General features: G+C 36.7%; 1 protein-coding gene across 9 annotated transcripts in view; it reads right to left on the bottom strand.

Annotated features, from left to right (window-relative positions):
* The window catches only part of ABCA6 (ATP binding cassette subfamily A member 6), a 144,094-nt gene extending 125,946 nt beyond the window's left edge, over positions 1-18,148 (bottom strand). Inside the window, exons 1-11 of one of the 9 annotated variants that reach the window (XM_021068088.1) lie at positions 17,712-18,148; positions 16,684-16,801; positions 16,400-16,500; positions 14,961-15,165; positions 13,770-13,931; positions 12,283-12,386; positions 11,673-11,899; positions 8,215-8,356; positions 7,279-7,464; positions 2,110-2,257; positions 590-758 (exon numbers count right to left, since the gene is read on the bottom strand). In XM_021068088.1, the coding sequence (XP_020923747.1) occupies positions 590-758; positions 2,110-2,257; positions 7,279-7,464; positions 8,215-8,356; positions 11,673-11,899; positions 12,283-12,386; positions 13,770-13,931; positions 14,961-15,165; positions 16,400-16,495 (1,439 nt within the window). In that variant the 5' untranslated portion in view covers positions 16,496-16,500; positions 16,684-16,801; positions 17,712-18,148. Of the gene's footprint in view, positions 1-589; positions 759-2,109; positions 2,258-7,278; positions 7,465-8,214; positions 8,357-11,672; positions 11,900-12,282; positions 12,387-13,769; positions 13,932-14,960; positions 15,166-16,399; positions 16,501-16,683; positions 16,802-17,577 lie in introns of all 9 variants that reach the window. The other 8 variants (XM_021068081.1, XM_021068083.1, XM_021068080.1 and 5 more) reach the window with 8 other exon arrangements.

Here is an 18,671-nt window from a genome sequence, read left to right as displayed (position 1 = left end):
TTATTGAAGAGACTGTTTTTTTCCCAGTGTATGTTCTTGCCTCCTCTGCCATAGATTAATGGGTTTATTTCTGGGCTTTCTACCCTGTTCCACTGATCTCTACTTCTGTTTTTGTGTCAGTACTATACCGTTTTGATGAATGTAGCTTTGTAGTATATATATAGTCTGAAGTCAGAGAATCTGATTCCTCGAGTTCCATTTTTCTTTTTCAAAACTGCTTTGGCTACTCAGGGTTTTTTGTGTTTCCATGCAAATTTTAAAATTTTTTGTTCTTGTTCTTATGGTTACCAAAGGAGAAACATGGAGCCAGAGTGATAAATTAGGAGTTTGAGATTAATATATACACACTACTATAGATAAAATAGATAACTAACAAGGACATAGTGCATAGCACAGGGAAATCTACTCAATATTCTTGAAAAACCTACATGGGAAAAAAATCTGAGAATGAATGGATATTCCTATCTACATAACTGATTCTCTTTGCTATACACCTGAAACTAACATGACACTGTAAGTCAACTCTGCTCCAATAAAAAAAAAAAAATTCATTCACCTTGCACCCATATATTAGTATGCATATGACTACCTGATGGCTTCTTTTCCTTGGAATTCTGGAGCTATTGGTTCAAAATAGTCGTCAGAAGGGTGATCCGGATCTAATTCTTTCTCAATGACCTTATCATCAATCCTTTGGTGTTGGAAACAAGACGATGATTTCAGGAAAAATAATGGAGAATAATGGCGCTCATTTCCATCTATTTAATCAAGAGGCAATAAAATATTCACTCAGTAACATTAGAACAATGAGCAAAGAAGCTTGTTCACAACAGTGCAGAATATGTTAGACATCTAAGCATCAGAAAGAAAGTCTTGGCTTTCTAACCTCCTATTACTGAGAAGAAAACTTGAAGAGTGAAGAAAACAATGAAACTTAAATGACATATTATTAGAAAAGTTACACAATACGACAGAAATTTTGACGAGATATAAATCAAAAGTTAGAATAAAAAGTGTTCTAAAAGGTAGTTAGAACAATAAGTGACATCAAATACTCTGGGGTAAGCCTTAATATGGCACACACAAATAATTTTAAATACATTTTTGAACATAAGAAATCACTTGACAACAATATGATTCAACATAATACGGAACCCTATATGGTACATGAATAAAAAGTACATGGAGAAATTAATTTGTTCAGGATGAATATATGATCATTTTTCAGATTTTAAAAAACGAAATACTATTTGTTATTAAGAGTCTTCATATATTAGTCAGAAGTGATAAAAAGACAGAAATACACACAAATAATACATGGGAACACATAAGACAAACTTAAAACAAAACAGAAGGAACATAAAAAATAAGATAAACAAGATTGTGCAAGAAAAGAACGTTCTGATTCTAGCATGTGTGCAGGAATTTTAGGCTTATATAAAAATTGGTTGGTTTCAAGATAAAGAAAATCTAATACGGTAATACCCTTCTGTAAATATGAACAATACGTGAAAAGTTTTCAGAATAATGCTGAAATCATTCTAATTTTCATGGGTTAGCTCCTTAGATGATGGACATCTCAAATGATGCTCCAATAAACAGGGGGAAGTGAGGAAAACACTGGTAATTTCCCACCTTAGGTCCTGTCTAGCTGTGTTTAGTTTACAATCCATCCCTAATCTTGTAAGAATGACAAATATTTATTAGGAAACAGTTCCATGGTACAACAGCCCTACACTAACCAGAACCATCTTAAGAGCAAATTTATTTCCACTTGTTCTGATACAAATCCTAAATATTATTCTTTGAAAACCCTTTTAGGGATCTTTGAAAGGAGCAACATTATTTAATACCATATAGTTATATAACAGGCATTAGAAATGATTGTATATTTATCACTATATATTTATACTCAGAAGCATAATTATTTTTACATCACAGCTTCTTCAGACCATGAGAACTATAAATAGAGACAAAGAACCAATTAGGCCTGTGATGGGAAGCATCTGTCCTTCTTCATTTCTTAAAATATATGTATATAACCTTAAGAAAAACTCTTCAACGTGATCAAGATCTATAGAGGTCAGAGAAAAACCCACTGTTACTTACAGGGTAAGATTTTGTCAAAGTATAATGCCAACACCAAGTAGAGAAGAGCATCAAAAACCAATATGGAAAACGTTGCTATCATTATGTATGACTCTCCTGAAGCATCAGGTAACACTACACCATTCATATTATAATCCAGGCGGATAATCTAAGATTCAAACAGAAGGAATAATAAATGTTTAATTAAAATAAAATAATTCAGTGTGGCAGCAAGGCGAATAATTTTATTCTGTAGCTTTTTCAAGAAGCCCTCGTAGTGAAGCTGTTAGTGAAGCAATTAAAGGAACATTACAAGGAAATAACTGATTTTTAAAAATACAGTGTTTTGGAGTTCCCGTTACGGCTCAGCGGTAGTGAACTTAATTAGTATCTATGAGGATGGGGGTTTGATCCCTGGCCTCACTCAGTGGGCTAAGGATCTGGCGTTGCCATGAGCTGTGGCGTAGGCTGCAGACTGGCTTGGATCTGGCATTGCTGTGGCTGTGGTGTAGGCTGGCAGCTGTAGCTCCAATTGAACCCCTAGCCTGGGAACTTCCACATGCTACAGATATGGCCCTAAAAAACAAAAACAAAAAACAAAAAACAAAAAAACTGTTTTAATAACAGGAATTTAAACTATGATTTTGTTTTCATAAAGTCATTGCAATATTGCAAAATAAATATTCCAAGCAACAAGGAAACAGACATTTTAGAAAGAATATGATGAATTCTTTGAAGTTTCCCATTAGGAAAATAAGAGAACTTATTTCTTTTTTTAGTTATTACTGTAAATAAAAATTTGTATTTATAATTTTGCCATGTAACAATAGCTACCATGTTTAGGAAGTGTTCTATATGCTTTTTATATCATCTCATTTAATCTTCATCCTAACCTTATGAGGTAGGACTCATTACTTTTAATCTGCACTTTACATATGATGAAACAGGCCCAGAGAAGTTGAGGAGCATAACCAGATAAAGTAAAAAAAATCATACAGTGAGGTGGCAAAGCCCAAAGCTGGGATCAGAATACAGGAAGTCCAGCTCCCAAGCCCAGTTTCTTATCCTAGACACTCTACAACTTCTCAATTTATGTTAAAAATGTTAACATTTCTTGACAAATTTGAGTTTATTCTAGGTATGTAGAACTGGGTCAGCATTTGAAAATCAAAGTAATTCAACATAAAACAGACAAAAGCAGAAATAATAGAATTAATATAACAGATACAGAAAAAGCATTTGATAAAATTCAGTGCCCCTTATAATAAAGAAAGTCTCTTTACAAATTAAGAGGGTAAAAGGTCTTCCTTAATCTGGTGAATTCAATATAGGAAGATAATATCAAAATTCTTGCTTAATTGTGAAATGCTGAAATCTTTTTTTTTTTTTTTTTTGCCTGCATTTCCATTCGACATTGTACTCAAAGTTCCAATCTGTGCACTAGGCAAGAAAAATAAGTAAGTGGCATAAGGACTATAGAAGGAAAAAATAAACCATCATTATTTGTAGATGACATGATTATACATAAGGAAACCTCAAGATAAAACCTAGAAAAATACTAGATTTAACCAAAGAATATAGCAAGAATACTGGATATAACACCAATGTACAGAAATCATTTGTATCTCTCTACATGAGCAACAAATGTTGAATAGGAATTTAAACACAGATGCTATTCTATAATGGCATCAAACGTATCAAAAACTTTGGAATAAATTAAAAAAAAAGTTCAAGGCTCTCTACAGAAAACTAAAACAGTTACTAAGGAAAAATGAATCTCAAGATAAATTATGCGTATGCCAGAAAAAAGTGTTCATTTCCCCAAATTGATTGAAAACTTCAACTTCGTCAAAATCTTAACAGTTTTGAGCACATATACTGTGTTTTATATATACACATCTTTTTTTTTTTTTAATTTTCTTTTTATGTCCACACCTGCAGCATATGGAAATTCCTAGGCTAGGGAATGAGTCAGAGCTGCAGCTGCCAGCTTAAAACCACAGCCGCAGCAACGCAGGATCTGAGCCACATCTGTGACCTATACCACAGATTGTGGCCACGCCAGATCCTTAACCCACTGAGTGAGGCCAGGGAGTATTCTCATAAATACCCGTCAGGTTCTCAACCCAGTGAGCTACAATGGGAACGCCATATATGTATAAATTACAACTTATACTGTGAACTGAAGTTTGGCACTAGCCATCAGCCTCCGCAGGGAGTAAAACATGAACCACTGCAGCTACACACCCACAGCACCCCCCAAGTGGAGCTCAGGGTGGAGACCAGGAGTGAGGCACTCTGCGCTCTGGGAAAACTGGAAGAACAGGCCTTCAGACAGTCAGAGGTTTCTAGGAGAAGATTTGATGTGCCCAACTCTTACAGCTCTTCATACCTAGAAAAACACGAAACATCCTTAAGGATGATGTCCGCTCCTTGTGACTCGTAGTAACCTTCGGGAGATCAGCAACAAACGTTTGTAAAACGTGTGTGTGCTGCACGCACCTCCCCTCACCTTTATCAGATCCTGATATTCCCCCTTCTCCCCCTCGGGTGGTATTTCAGCCCGTAGTTAGGGATACAGAATGTCACCGTCATCTGCAAATGCATCACCTCCCAGGGTGAGAGCCCCTGAGTCCTGGAGGCTGTGAAAACTCAGGATGCTGGCCCTGATGGCGGAGGTGCATATCAAAGGATTTATTTCAGTGAGCCCAGGCCTCTTTTGTTCCTGCTCCCTGTCCTCTGTTGCAGAAACCCCTATATATCCTAGCTCCTCCCTCACTGCCTTGGAGCGGTTTCTCAGGGCTACCTGAGATGCTGTCTCCTGAGCTTAAGTCCTAATTTCACCCCAAATAAAACTTAACTCTCAACTTTCAGGTTGTGTATTTTTTTAGTCGACAATATATATAATTTGGTAAGTTAATTCTAAAATTAACATCATTTCAAAGACCTTAGAAAAGACTCTTTTGAAAAAGAAAATAAAGTGATAAAATTGTTACTGCCAGATATCAAGACATATTATAAAGCAAAACAATGATGACAGTGTGGCAACAGTGCAAGGATAAACAGATGGGTGAGTACCAAGGCAATTAGTTCAGTCATGACAAAGGAAACACGTCAGCGCATTCAGAGAAAAGACGTCTCTGCAATAAATGGAGCAGAAGCAACTGGATACTTATGCACAAAACTTAATATTGCCTCCACCTTTACATACTTGAAAGGTATTTTTAAAAGAATTTTATATCTAAATATAAAAGCTGAATCAATCTAGCTTCCAAAATAGAGCACAGGACACTATAATCTTGGAGTATGCAATGATTCTTAAAGTTACAAAGCTTTTGGAGTTCCCCTGTGGCTCAGGGAGGTGGGGATCCTGTGTCATTGCCGTAGCTCTGGTTACGGCTGTTACGGCTGCGGCGCAGGTTCCATCCCTGGCATAGGAACTCTGCATGCCATGGATGTGGCCAAAACAAACAAACGAACACCTAAGGAGACAAAGCCTTCTACATAAAAGAAAAGCTAAGCAAAATGGACTTTATCAAAATTAAGAACCTCTGGTCATGAAAAGCACCATTAAAGCATTAGGAGTAAAAATGTCAGCAACAAATAACTGAAAAAACGTCTCATATCCGTCATGCATAGGAATGCCTACAAAATCAAAAGGAAAAGACAGAAACCTCAGTTACAAAGGGGGCCGGGGTGGAGAAGACTTGAAGAAGGAATCTGTAAAACAGAAATTCTAAAAAGCCATTAAGCATATGAAAAGGTATTCAACTTCACCAATAATCAGGAAAATACAAATCAACGCCACAATGATTTAGCATTACATATCTGCCAGAATAGCTAAAATTTGAAAGACTAACAGCACAAACTGGTGGTGAAGACTTGGAGAAAATGAAACTCTAAACATTGTTGATGCAAAAGTAAACACAATCAATCTTTCCACAAATATTGGAAAGATATTTGGCAATAACTATGAAGATTACAATATTCATATGCTCTAGGGTTAGATATACATACGCTGTTCAGCTTCTTGATATATCCTAGAAAATAGGTGTAAGAATATTGGCAGTTATTAATTAATAAGAGTAAGAAGCTGGGATATTTTTGTCCATCAAAAGAAAACATTGTATTCACATGATAGAATACTACACAAAACTATGCTACAGCTATAGGCAAACTATCTATGACATGTACAAACAATGCTGAGTGAAAAACCCCAGATTTTCAAAAATACGCTTTGGGAGTTCCCTTGTGGTGCAGCAGGTTAAGGGTCTGGCACTGTCACTGCTCTGACGTGGGTTCAATCCCTGGGCCAGGAATTTCTGCATGCTGTGGGCATGGCCAAAAAAAATAAATAAATACACTTTATACAATATCACTTACATAAAGTTGAAAATAGGAACAACCCAAAATTATATTTAGAAATGCATACTTAGGTTATAATTAAAAGGAAGAAGGTGACTATCACAAAACTTTCACCATTTAGGAGGAAGGAGTATTTAGAAATGCTTCTGGGGATGTGCTTGGGCTGTGGGATGGAAATCATGTGAAATCAGATTGTTATGATCATTATACAACTACAGATGTGATAAATTCATTTGCGTAATAAAAAAATTAAAATTTTTTAAAAAAATAAATTAAAAATAAAAATAAAAATAAAAAAATTTTAAAAAGCACAGAAGTATAAAAAATTTTTTTAAATAAAAAATAAATTGATTATAAGGATAAAAAAATAGAAATGCTTCTGGGATTGCATCCACATTTTATTTCTTGATTTGGTTCATGGGTACTTTGATTCATTTTAAATTATTTCTTGAGCTGTAAACTGTCTTGAAAGTTTTTCATATTTGAAGTTTCAAAAAGATGTTCATACAGCAATTTTTAATAAACCAGCAGAATGTTTTCATTATGTGATGAAAAAAGAAAGGTAAATGTTTGCCTACAGGAAAAAAAACTAGAATAAAGTACTTCAAAATGAAAATACATCTGAAACAGGAAAATCTGAAAGATTTTCTTCAAGTTTCCTTGTGAGATAAATATCACAAGGTAATATCAACAATGTAATATCAACATTTTCAAATCTAGGTTTAGAGTGGAATTTAAACAAAAGCTCTTCAAAATATTATGAAGATTCTAAAATGTCTAATTCTTTTGAAAGTTCAATAGTAAACCCATAGACTATGATCTTACCTGAGTCATTCCAGCAGTGAAGGCAAAGGGGCTACAGATACTGAAAATCCACTCCAAAGGTGAAGGCAGCTGTCTATAAAATGCAGTGAATCCCACACACCCCCAAAAGAGAACGAGGAGAAACACCGCTATACTGGTGAGGATGGATTTCTTTAACATCACACTCATCAGGAAGGCCAAAGTTATCTGCGAGAGAGACAAGACATCTAGCTGTTAGATTCTGTTCACACAGAGTCATTGGCAGTGCAATAAAATAAGGATCTTTATATCATAACATGAATATCTGTCAGACAGGCAATGTACACTATTAAGATGTAATTATGCTCAGTCCTTCTCTCAACCTCTCTGTGAAGAGAATCCTTATATTCCATACTCAGATTCTCAGGAAAGGGTGAGGGAAAGCTGCAGGAAGAGCTGAGGAAAGGACAGAAATGCAGACTTGGAAAGATGGACAGAAATTAAATTGCATATTAACAAAGAATGTCTACCTACCCTGGAAGGCAGGAGAAATTAGAGGCTCTTGTTCAGAGAAGGAGGGGATGACACGGGAAGTCAGAGCAAGGTAAGATATTCGAAGCAGAAGAGATGTGAAAAGTTGTCATGAGATGGGGAACCTCAAGGGGAAAAAGGTGGGTCCAGCCCTTAAGAGCATCTTCATTAATCACATAAAAAAGTCTTAGACATTTTTTGATGGAAAATAACTCTTTTCTTTTGATGCATTATTTCATTAATTCAGACCTTAATGCAAAAAAGAGGTCCAATTTTACTTAGGTTGCATTATTTTCTCGTACTCATAAAGACTTTCTCAAGCAAACACACACACACACACACACAGAGCATGAAAGAACTGCTATAGCAGCCTGCTGAGACATTAATCATCACCACACATAACTAAGACCTAAAGCAAAGAAAATGGTAATAAATGTAGGAACTTACCAAAGATAAGCCATATAAGAAAAAGAGAGTAAATATAACCATGAAACCCGTCATGACTATAATTTGGGTAGATGTTATGATGACTGTAATGATTATGGAAGCAATGAAGATGAAGCCGGCATAGATTACACCCCAGGAGAGCCTAAATAAAGACAAAAATTATTTCAGCTGTTTTCGCTTCATTATGAAATATTCGAAACATACAAAAGTATCTAAAGAATAATATAATGATGACTTTGTACCTGCCACCTGGATTGATAACTAAAATGTTACTGATACTGCATTGGCACAGCTGTGTGCTGCCTTGGCTGGGAATCAGCTCTGTATTCGGGTATGGTATAAGTAATATAAACGTGGATAAACAGTATCATCTTCTATGTCGTCTTCTGCAACTTTGCTTTATCAACACACGCAATATTATACACGGCTATTTACAGTTCATTATACGAATATATCTCAGTGATATTTAGGTTGTTTGACAATTTTTCTTTCTAATACACCATTGCTAAGAACATTCTCATACTTGTCTTTTTTTGGGGGAAAGTGCACAGAAATTTCTCTAAGGTGAAATTGCTGAATTAAAGGAGATGAGCATTTTGTGTCTTCAGCTTTATCGTATATTACCAAAATGTTCTAATGATAAAATTGGAAGGAAACGTAACAGCAGCTGATGAATCATGCCATTGCAGGAGCACCAGGGGCAGACAATAATTTGACCATTCTTGAGTACCTCAGCCAGCAGCACCTCCGCTCTCCCCAGGAGGGGAAAATGGAAATTTCAACTGCACTAACTAAACCCATTCTGCACTTGCTATTCCTACTCATGATTTCTTTATATAAACTGATATAAATTATGGTACATCCTTAAGTGTTTGCACTGTCCTGCTTTACATGTATTAGTGTTCTCATTTTTATGAGTTGGTTATTAGGAATAAAAGTCAACCTTAGCTTATCAGACACAACTTAGAATAGATTTACAAGGAGATCCTGCTGAATAGCATTGAGAACTTTGTCTAGATACTCATGTTGCAACAGAAGAAAGGGTGGGGGAAAAAATGTAATTGTAATGTATACATGTGAGGATAACCTGACCCCTTTGCTGTACAGTGGGAAAATAAAAAAAAATTATAAAAAAAGTCAACCTTAGATCTGACAAGTCTAAAGGGTGTTTTAGTCCATGTTTCTTTCACAGATGAGTAAACTGCAGTTTCTATTACTAGTTAATGGGCCTGCTCAAGGTCAACAAAGTGAATCAATAACCAAGCTAAGAAAGCAGTTGCAGGCTTTTCCTCAGTCCCAAGCTCTTCCCACTACATAAAATTCACTCATAAGAATTTAATAACTGGAAAAAATAGCAAAAGTATTAAAACCAGGAACTTGCATTAATATGTCCCAATAAAACATGTTTAATTATTGCTTATGTGGTTTCTTTTTAAAATTTCACACCATTATAATGGTTCAGTGTGTTAGAACATCAGCATTTTTGGAAAAGCATACCACATTCTGCAGAATTCACTTTCTGAGTAGTGAAGGGAACTTTATAGATAGGAATTGAAAAACCACAGGGTAAGGAAACTACAAATGAAGGAAATTCAAACATAACCTAGAAAAAGGAACTCAGTGCAGGAGGTTGTGAGCAGAGTCTGGGGGTGTTAATAAGGCTATGAAAATCTTCATGAGAAAACCAAGCAATTTCAGACATTACACTTAACAATAAATGTTGATTACATTTCACATTTATTGCATTAGCTAAAGTAAAAAGAGAGGGAAGGTGCCATAAAAGTTATTTCCAGCAGATACTTCATATTTAATCAAATATGTTTCAGAATGTTTTTCCTTTTTAGTTTTAACAACACATATTCATTTTGCTCAATTGTAGGTTACACTAAAAGCACTTACCATTAAGAGTGAATCCACATCTAAATAGCCAGTCCCTTTCTCATTTTAAGGTAGAGGTGCCCCGTCTACCGATTCTAAGGTGACTACAGGGATGCTAGTCCTGGGCTGAAATATGGTCATTGTCACAGCTGCTCTCTTGCCTAACAAACTCCATCCATCCCTTTATATTTCCCAAGGTTCCACTGCATAACTTTACCTTCCTTTTTGTATTTCAAGACACTGTCTTTTTCTTTTCTTTTTTTTTTAAGGCCCGTGACACATGAGGTGCCCAGTCTAGGGGTCTAACCAGAGCTGTAGCCGCCGGCCTACACCACAGCCACAGCAACACCAGATCTGAGCCGTGTCTGCGACCCACACCACGGCTCATGGCAACGCCAGATCCTTAACCCATGGAGCAAGGCCAGGGATCGAACCTGCAACCTCATGGTTGGATTCGTTTCTGCCGAGCACGACAGGAATTCCACTCTCTTCTTTTTCTATTTCACAATTCAGTTGTATTAGAATTAAAACTTTATTAATAAAACATACTTTATAGAATTTTTTAAATTTCCTAGACCATAATTTTATTTCAGGGAACATGTGTCTTCCAAAGGACTGTTCCATAAGTGGTTCCTCATCCATTCCAGATAGTACCACATCCATAAAGACTATTTTCTTGATATGAGGAGCCTACAGAGAAATATCTCCCAGGATTCAACACTGGAAAAAAAAATGCTAGGTTTCTTTTGAACAAATTAAAGAACGAATTGATTGGTTTTTTTTTTTTCTAGACTTTTTTTTTTCCAGAATTTTACCGATTGTATTGCAGAATTCTCTGCTTTGACCTCTTAGAAGCTTAGAGCTTGTATGATTATCTGTTAATCTTACCTATTTATTATTTTGCTAAGTCTTTGTTTTTACTTTTCGATTATTTGTTTTTTATCACAAATATACACACAGATACATACATAATAAACATGTTGAAACATATATTTCAAAATCACTTTAAGTCACTGGTGGAATGGGACAAATGCTCTCATTAAGTCCTCCCTATATGTCAGCCTATGCACTGGGCACATTTACAGGCTATCTCAACTCTAACATATGGTATTTAGTTGCTCCCCAAAATATACCTCTGATGACCCAATCTCTAAACACGAGCTAGCCATTATAGGATTACACTTTCTTCAACATGAGAAAGGGTGGAGAAATCAAGAGAGAACGAAGAACAGACCCAGAAGGAGAGTTGGAATCGGGGAACCTGGGTTGGAGTCCCTGCTCTGGCACACATCACCCATTTGATACTAGGTGACTCTTTTATTCCCTGTGATTTGAACGGTGCCTCTGTCATAGTGTTAGCCTAAGACACATATGGCACAGAAAAAGTGCCCTGTAAATTATAATCACTATCTTGCAGAGCAAAATTTACCAAAGACTAAGTCAAAAAGTTAGAAAAACAACAACAAAGTAGCCAACATTCCAAGCTTAAATCATGGTGTCTTGAAACAGTAACACTTTTTCACTGCTTACAAATTTCTCCATGTATTCATTTGCACTACTTGAATCAGTCGGTCACTCACCAGAACGCTGAATCTTGTAGACCCATCATTTTCATCAAATCCTTATACTTTTTTCTCTCTTTTGTAACATTTAGTGACAAGAAATATATAAACGGGGAGAAGTAAAGCAAGCAATAGAAAATAAACATCTCATTTTGGAGGTTCTCTTTAAAAATAAAGGGTAATGTCTTCATATTTATAGCAGTAACTGACATCAACTCCTCCATCACATGGCGATCTGTTGTGATCTAAAGAAAAGGTTTACACAAATGAAATCATGTTTTAAGGTACAGAAACGGGGGAAATCTGAGTAAGCTATGGGAGTGGGTCCTTTATTTCCTGACTTCAGTACTACGCAGTGGTTGGGCAAGATCTATGAGCATGAGGAGAAACGAGGTAAAGAGGACACGGACCTTCCTGTACATCGTTTTTGCAACTTCGCACCATTTTATCACTACTTGAAAATTTACATTTTAAGAAAAGTAATGTGCTCCTTTGCCTACAATTCAATTTCAGCATTTTGATGCCTGCTTCATGATATAAACGTATGAAAACCTGAGGGGACACCATCTTTTATTAAGACCTTGATGCCTCTGCACTTATTCATGTTAATTTTTAGACCTTCTCTTACTTGGATAATAGCAGCATTAATTGCAGTTTGTAACGTCACGAATCCGTCACTCCAGTATTTGGTCAGTGAACATGAAAATTCATCATCTGTACCCCAGCAATGAGCTGTAAGCACAAAGAAAAAAGCATAACCAGTATTAAGGGATGAAGGAAATTGCAGAGTGAAAAACAAGAACCCAAGAGAAAACAATCTAGATGAGATTCCACCAGGAAGAATTTCTAACCATACAGAAAAAAAGCCCATGAAAGTTCTTTTTTTTTTTTTTTTTTTTTTTTTTTTTTTTGGCCTCACTCATGGTATGTGGAAGTTCCCAGGTCAGGGATCGAACCTGCACCACAGCAGCAACCTGAGCTACAGCTGTGATAATGCTGGGTTCCTTAACTTGTTGAGTTACCAGGGAACTCCTGAAAGTTGTTAATAAGGGAGTTTTACTCATGGAAAACATGGCATGCATAGAAAGTCTTAGAAAATAAAAAGAGGATGAAAGCAAACACTGCTTGAACCGTACTGGACTTCCTGGTGTGCCTCAAAATGCCAAACACACTGCAGTAGTGATTTTTCTTTTAGTTCAGTGCTCTCCCCCCAGATGGGACCATGGCTCAGTCCTTCCTTCATATCCTTATCTCTTTTCAAAAGTAAACTCATTACGGAGGTCCTTCCTGGCCACCATAATGAAAAACATCTCCACTCTGGATCTAAGCCACCATCAGCTCACTGGTATGTTTTACCGCATTCTTCCCAATTCCTTTGTATTCCATTCTCTGGGTTATATCCAGAGCACTCCCTCAGGGCTTGGAAATCTAATCAAGTCTCTTTCCTGATTTAAAGAACCACAATGGCTCTCCACTGCTGTAGGTTTTCAAGACATCACAAGATCTAGCCCTTGAGTAACTTCAGCCTCACTCTCCCATCACATTCCTTTTTGTGCACTCTGTTCAGCTAGACAGTGCTGCTCCTATTCCATATCCACTAAGAGATGCCCTGTTTCATCCGGGGCCCCCACACTGGCCTTTCTTCCACCTGGAATACCATGCCCTCTGCACCCCACGCATGCTATTACTTCAGGTGTTTGTTTAAACACCACTTCTCCGGGCAGAATTTCTCTAATCCCACAGTTTTTTTAGCAACCCCTGGTCTAAGTCCAGCCAGCACCTTTCCTAGCACCAGTCATTAACTCCTCACTGGCTGCCTTTCCGGTTAAACTCAAATCTTGGCCTAAGGCTGCCACCCATCAGTCCTGATTATCCCGTCATCCTCTGCAGCATACACTTGTGAATTCACTAGGTATTGGTTGGACGACTCGATGGTTTTTTGAGAGCCGTCCCCTCGTGGGAAGATATGACCTGGCTCGGAATCTGTTCAGCAATAAAATGTATTCTGTTTCTTTTCTCCTGCCCCAACAAAACCATCTTTGTTGCCCATCTCATCCCATTCTTTATGTTAAAAAGATGAAAAATGCCATAATGGTACTTTATATTGAAAGTCACCTGTGAAAAGATCTTCCTTCGAAATTGGAATGTCATATCCCTGAAAAAATTTTAACTTATAAGAGAAAGTGTCACTAAAGATGACTCCCACGGTGAATGGGAAATTGTCTAGAAGTACTTTATCCATATGTTTTTGATCTGGTACGGCAATGATTTTTCTTCCTGTGAATTGCAAGGTTAAAGAAAAAAGACATAAAGGATTGTTAGGGTTTCACGAAAATAAAATGTGATACCCAATTTTGTCATCCCATATTTTCCACTGAAATTAACCCAAATCATTCTCCCTTTAAATAAAAAATTATCTCCAAAAGCAAAAAAGGAATTCTCAGGAGACATTCGATGAGAATTGTTTACTTTTAACAAAACAAGTGGTAGGGTGAGTTTTAGGTATATAAAAGTATGATGCCAAGATAAGTTTGCAAATAGAATTGGGGTACAAAAATAGAAGTAATGGCAGCAGTTATTATGTAGTCTGAGGACTCCAGATTTTAGGTTTACTAAAACAAAGGCATTTCATATGGTCTTTGTCTTACTCAGGAACCAACATCACAAAGTGACTCTAATTCTAATGGTCAGCAATGTCACCTATTAGAAATCAGGCACTAAGAGTAGACAGACTGTACCCAGTTGCCCATAAGTGCAGTAAATGTTTTGGTTTCATCAGTTACATAGAGACCTCATTTAGAATGAAGACTTTTAGAGATGTGTACAAATTAAACTATGTGTGGGCAATCTTTAGATATCCATCCTTATTTCTCATAGTTCTGAAATTATTGTTTAATAACCATGACCTCATTTGTTTTATTTATATAGTTTTTCTTATATTTATAGTTTTTTACATTTATGAGCTACAAATCTTAATCATTATATTTCCATGTTAAAAACACCCACACTCACCAATAGCATATTCCTCCTAGATATTATTCTGTAAATCTGAAATTATAAATCTATCATTTTAGTTAAATTCCAATAGAAATGGAGGCCCATCTACACTGGACCCTCATCAAGGTGGAAGAGTTTAAAAGGCTGTTATGAGAAGAAAAAAAAAAAACCAAAAAACAATTTGTATGCTATCTTAAAACCAAGATAATTAGCACAACGGATAACCTCTAACTTCAAATTAAACGTATACATTTTGTCAAAAAGATATAAAATAATATCAGTAGTTATTTTTGCCATTAGTTCACCTACCTTTTAAAAAGGGAGCAAATGCTGTCTTATTCATTATCTGCTGGGTTATGTCAGAGATCGGTGTATATACAACATCCATAGAAGAGCTATTAAATTTATCTACCCTTCCCAGATCTTGAGGAGGCATTTCAGGAAAACGTACATTTTCTTTTATATATGAAAATACACCCATATAAAGTCCTAAAAGTATTGGGAACCCCCATTCCTATAAAAAAGGAGAGTAGATTTAGATTATATTCCCTTAAGGAACTCAGTCAACATCAATTGAAAGACAAATTTCAATTTTCCATAAAGTTGGCTTCTCTTTACTCTCCACTCTTCAAAGCAAAGGGAAGCCAGGTCAAGATATATATGGAGATAGTTGTCACATCTACCACTTTCTGATATGAGAACTGAACCATTGCATTTAAATCATGAACTCCTACAGAAGCTGTCATAGAAACTAAGAGGAAGGCTAACAGGATGGCGATCCCCAAATGCATGGACCTCTGGCTCTAGGGTCTATAAGGCACAGAATATCCCAGATGGAGTTCATGGTGGCAAACAGCAACACTTTTGTCAGCTGTCACATCCTTGTATTGGAAGTCAAAACAAATGAGAAGGAGCTGAGTGTGGAGACCGTCCAGGGGCTCAACAACATTAGGGAATCTCTTCTGGCTTGGTGCAATGCTGGGCTACCCTCCCAGTCTCTGGATGAATGAAGTGGGACCAAATGATGGATCCTGGCCAATGAAATGTGGGCAGAAGTGACAGGCATCACTGCGAAGCCTGCTCATGGAACTCTGCACACCCTTCCACTGTTCTCTCTGTCTTGGTCCTTCTACTTCTGCATCTGACTGGATGCAAAGGATCCAGCGAATGTCTCCAAGGTCTCGTGAGATGGCAGAGTCCCTAGATGAAGAAGCCTGGGTCTCTGAATGACTGTGAGGAGAAGTTTCCTCCACCTACCAAAACCACCCGACATCCACTGGCAACCTTATGCAGACTGTTTTGAAATTTGGGGCTTTAATGTAAACTGTCCATCAGTGGTGTTACTCGGTCATAATCCTTGGAAATACTCTGTGCAGAAACTTCATGGCCTTGAAAAGAAGCCCCTCAAGTTCAAATTCCTCTATTTCTGCTGGACACTAGTTTTATTATTTCTTGACTCTAAATGTATTACCCATGATAAGAGCTTTAAGAGGGGCTATAACTTACTATACAATTACATTTTCAGTTACTCTCCTTTTTAAAAAGTATGAGTAATACTTTCATTCTTTGCCATTCTACATTATTTTTCAGAGACGGCTGTGAATCTCTCAATTCAACAGGTACACCTAGCAACAAGCTCACAATCAATAAACCCAATCTGCTACTTCAAATGTAAAACAAGAGAATCACGAGGCAATGAAATACAAGCATAGTGATAACTGTGTAAAGAGGCAAGCTGGCAAACGTACCAGTAAGCTTTCTCTTTTCATTCTCCATTTCTTAAGAAAGTTCTTGCACAGAAGTGCTTGGGTTTGCTGGTACACACTTTTCTGTTTTATACGCATCTAGCCTGTTCATTAAACAAAGAGAAAGTACACGCAATGGAGCATAAACTAGAAAAATACCTGTAAGAAGAAATACCTTGATCATATTTTGGGGAGGGATATTTTCTACCTTTAAGAACTGCAAAAAATGGATTTAAAATATGAGTGCCATAATCAGGATTGTAAAATTTTACGTCAGATATACTCACTGTAAGTGTTTCGGGAGATGAGTAAAGGTGAGGAAGAGGAGAGACCCGTTCCCACGATTTTACAACATGGAGTGGTACCAGGGAAAAGCTGTCCTTAGATTTCAGAACCTGTAAGACACTTCCCACGTTGACACTTTCTAACAGAAGTTCAACTACATGAACGGAGTAACTACACTCTATATTTCATCGGCATAATAATTATTTTTGTTCCTTACATTTAAATAGAAACCCCAGAGCTCATCAGATTACCACAGACATTCTGATTACTTAACTTCATCGAAGTAATTGTTCATTAGAAGCAGTCCCAATAGAGTCCTTTCTTTTGGTATTTACCTTCCGGAGTGAAAGGAACAACTTTTATCGAAAGAGGTAGGCCATGGGATAACAACTCCGACTCAAAGGACTTGAAACTTGATTGTGATACACAAGAATAATAAAACAATTTATCTCAATGTTCTGAATTCAGAAGTCCCTGAAAAACTGAGGAAACAAACTACAAAGTAGGAAGAAAGAAAGAAAGAAAGAAAGAAAGAAAGAAAGAAAGAAAGAGAAAAGAAAAGAAAAGGAAGGAAATCACATGGAAAAGTAATTTTGCTCAAATGTTTGCAAATAAAGTGGCCATTTTTTTCAGTTCCTACAGTCTCAAAATTAAACTCTTAGATTCGCATATCAAAATATTCAGACAATTCCCCCTCAGCTAGTACACAAGCAAATTTTACTGTTTTCCTATTGTGTGTACACAATAAAAGTTGTCTGGGGAAAAATAGAAACATTCTGTCATTAGGTGTCAACAAAAAAACACATACATCTTTGGAAACATCTGAAACATACATTAATTTTAGCAAGGTCCACCCACATATTTGGCATAGCACACGAACAGAGAGCTTTACTTACTGTCGGGAAAATGAGAAATAAAGACAAAAGCACTTGAAACACTGTCAAAGCACAGTTGTTTTCGCCTAAGGCAACAAATTAAAATTTCTTTATTGCCACTTCCTCATTTATTCCTTAAATGAACGCTTACTCACTCGCAACAGTTCTTCCCCAGGCTGGTTTCTGAGAGGGGATGTAGCCAGACCAAGCTGCACATGATGAACTTGTTTTGTTTTCTCTCTGTTCTTCCCTAAGCCAATTATTCTGCAGGGAAATGACTGTTCCGTGGTTGGTTGGGAATAAAACAAACCCTGTGTTTGTTCACTGGGCCTTTCAACTCCAGGGATAAGGGGGAGACAGTAAACAAGGAAAATGGAACCAGCCCTTCAGACAAGATGAGACCAAGATGGGAGAAAGGGTAATAAATGAGTAACTAACCAAAGTAGTTAAATTTGTATGAGAAATCGTTAGCCGTGCTTTTCTTCCTCCCACTACTAATGCCTAAACACAACCAGCATTGATATACTGGACTGACTTAGACACACTTCAGAATTTGCTGAAGCTGAACTTTTTTTTTTTTTTTGCCTAAAAAAAGCTAAGCCACCCATTGTCTGTCTTGGAGAAACACCTAAGTTGGACAAGTGAACAATTAGGAACAAATTTCTTTCTCCTGCCCACTTGATTGTGGATGCAGGGCTTCATAAGGCATATGAACAAGATAAAAAGTAAGCAGATTACTAAGGCCAAAAAAAACCAGAATAAGATTCAGGTCAATTTTTATACATGAACACTAGAAAAAAACTGAAATGTATTCAATTCCCACTGCATCGTCTATCCCTGTAAAGAGTTACAAACTTTTCTTGACCTGCCAAAGTAAATCGCAAAACAAGACACCAAAGTCCATGAATTGGGAAATCGCAAATATTTGACATGGCTCCCAATCCCCAGATGTTAATCATCACAGAGCTGAGAGACGTTCCAGAGAAAAGAAGGATAATTTAAAAAAACTTTAAAGCCATGGGATCTTGTCTACACATCACTCTCCTCAGTAATTCTGTCTTCAAAAAGGGTCAACAGTGAGGTAGTACATGCCTTGCATTTTAAAAATTGGCAAA

The sequence above is a fragment of the Sus scrofa genome, chromosome 12, assembly GCF_000003025.6.
Source record: "Sus scrofa isolate TJ Tabasco breed Duroc chromosome 12, Sscrofa11.1, whole genome shotgun sequence".
NCBI lineage: Eukaryota > Metazoa > Chordata > Mammalia > Artiodactyla > Suidae > Sus > Sus scrofa.
This window is presented reverse-complemented; position numbering and strand designations above follow the sequence as displayed.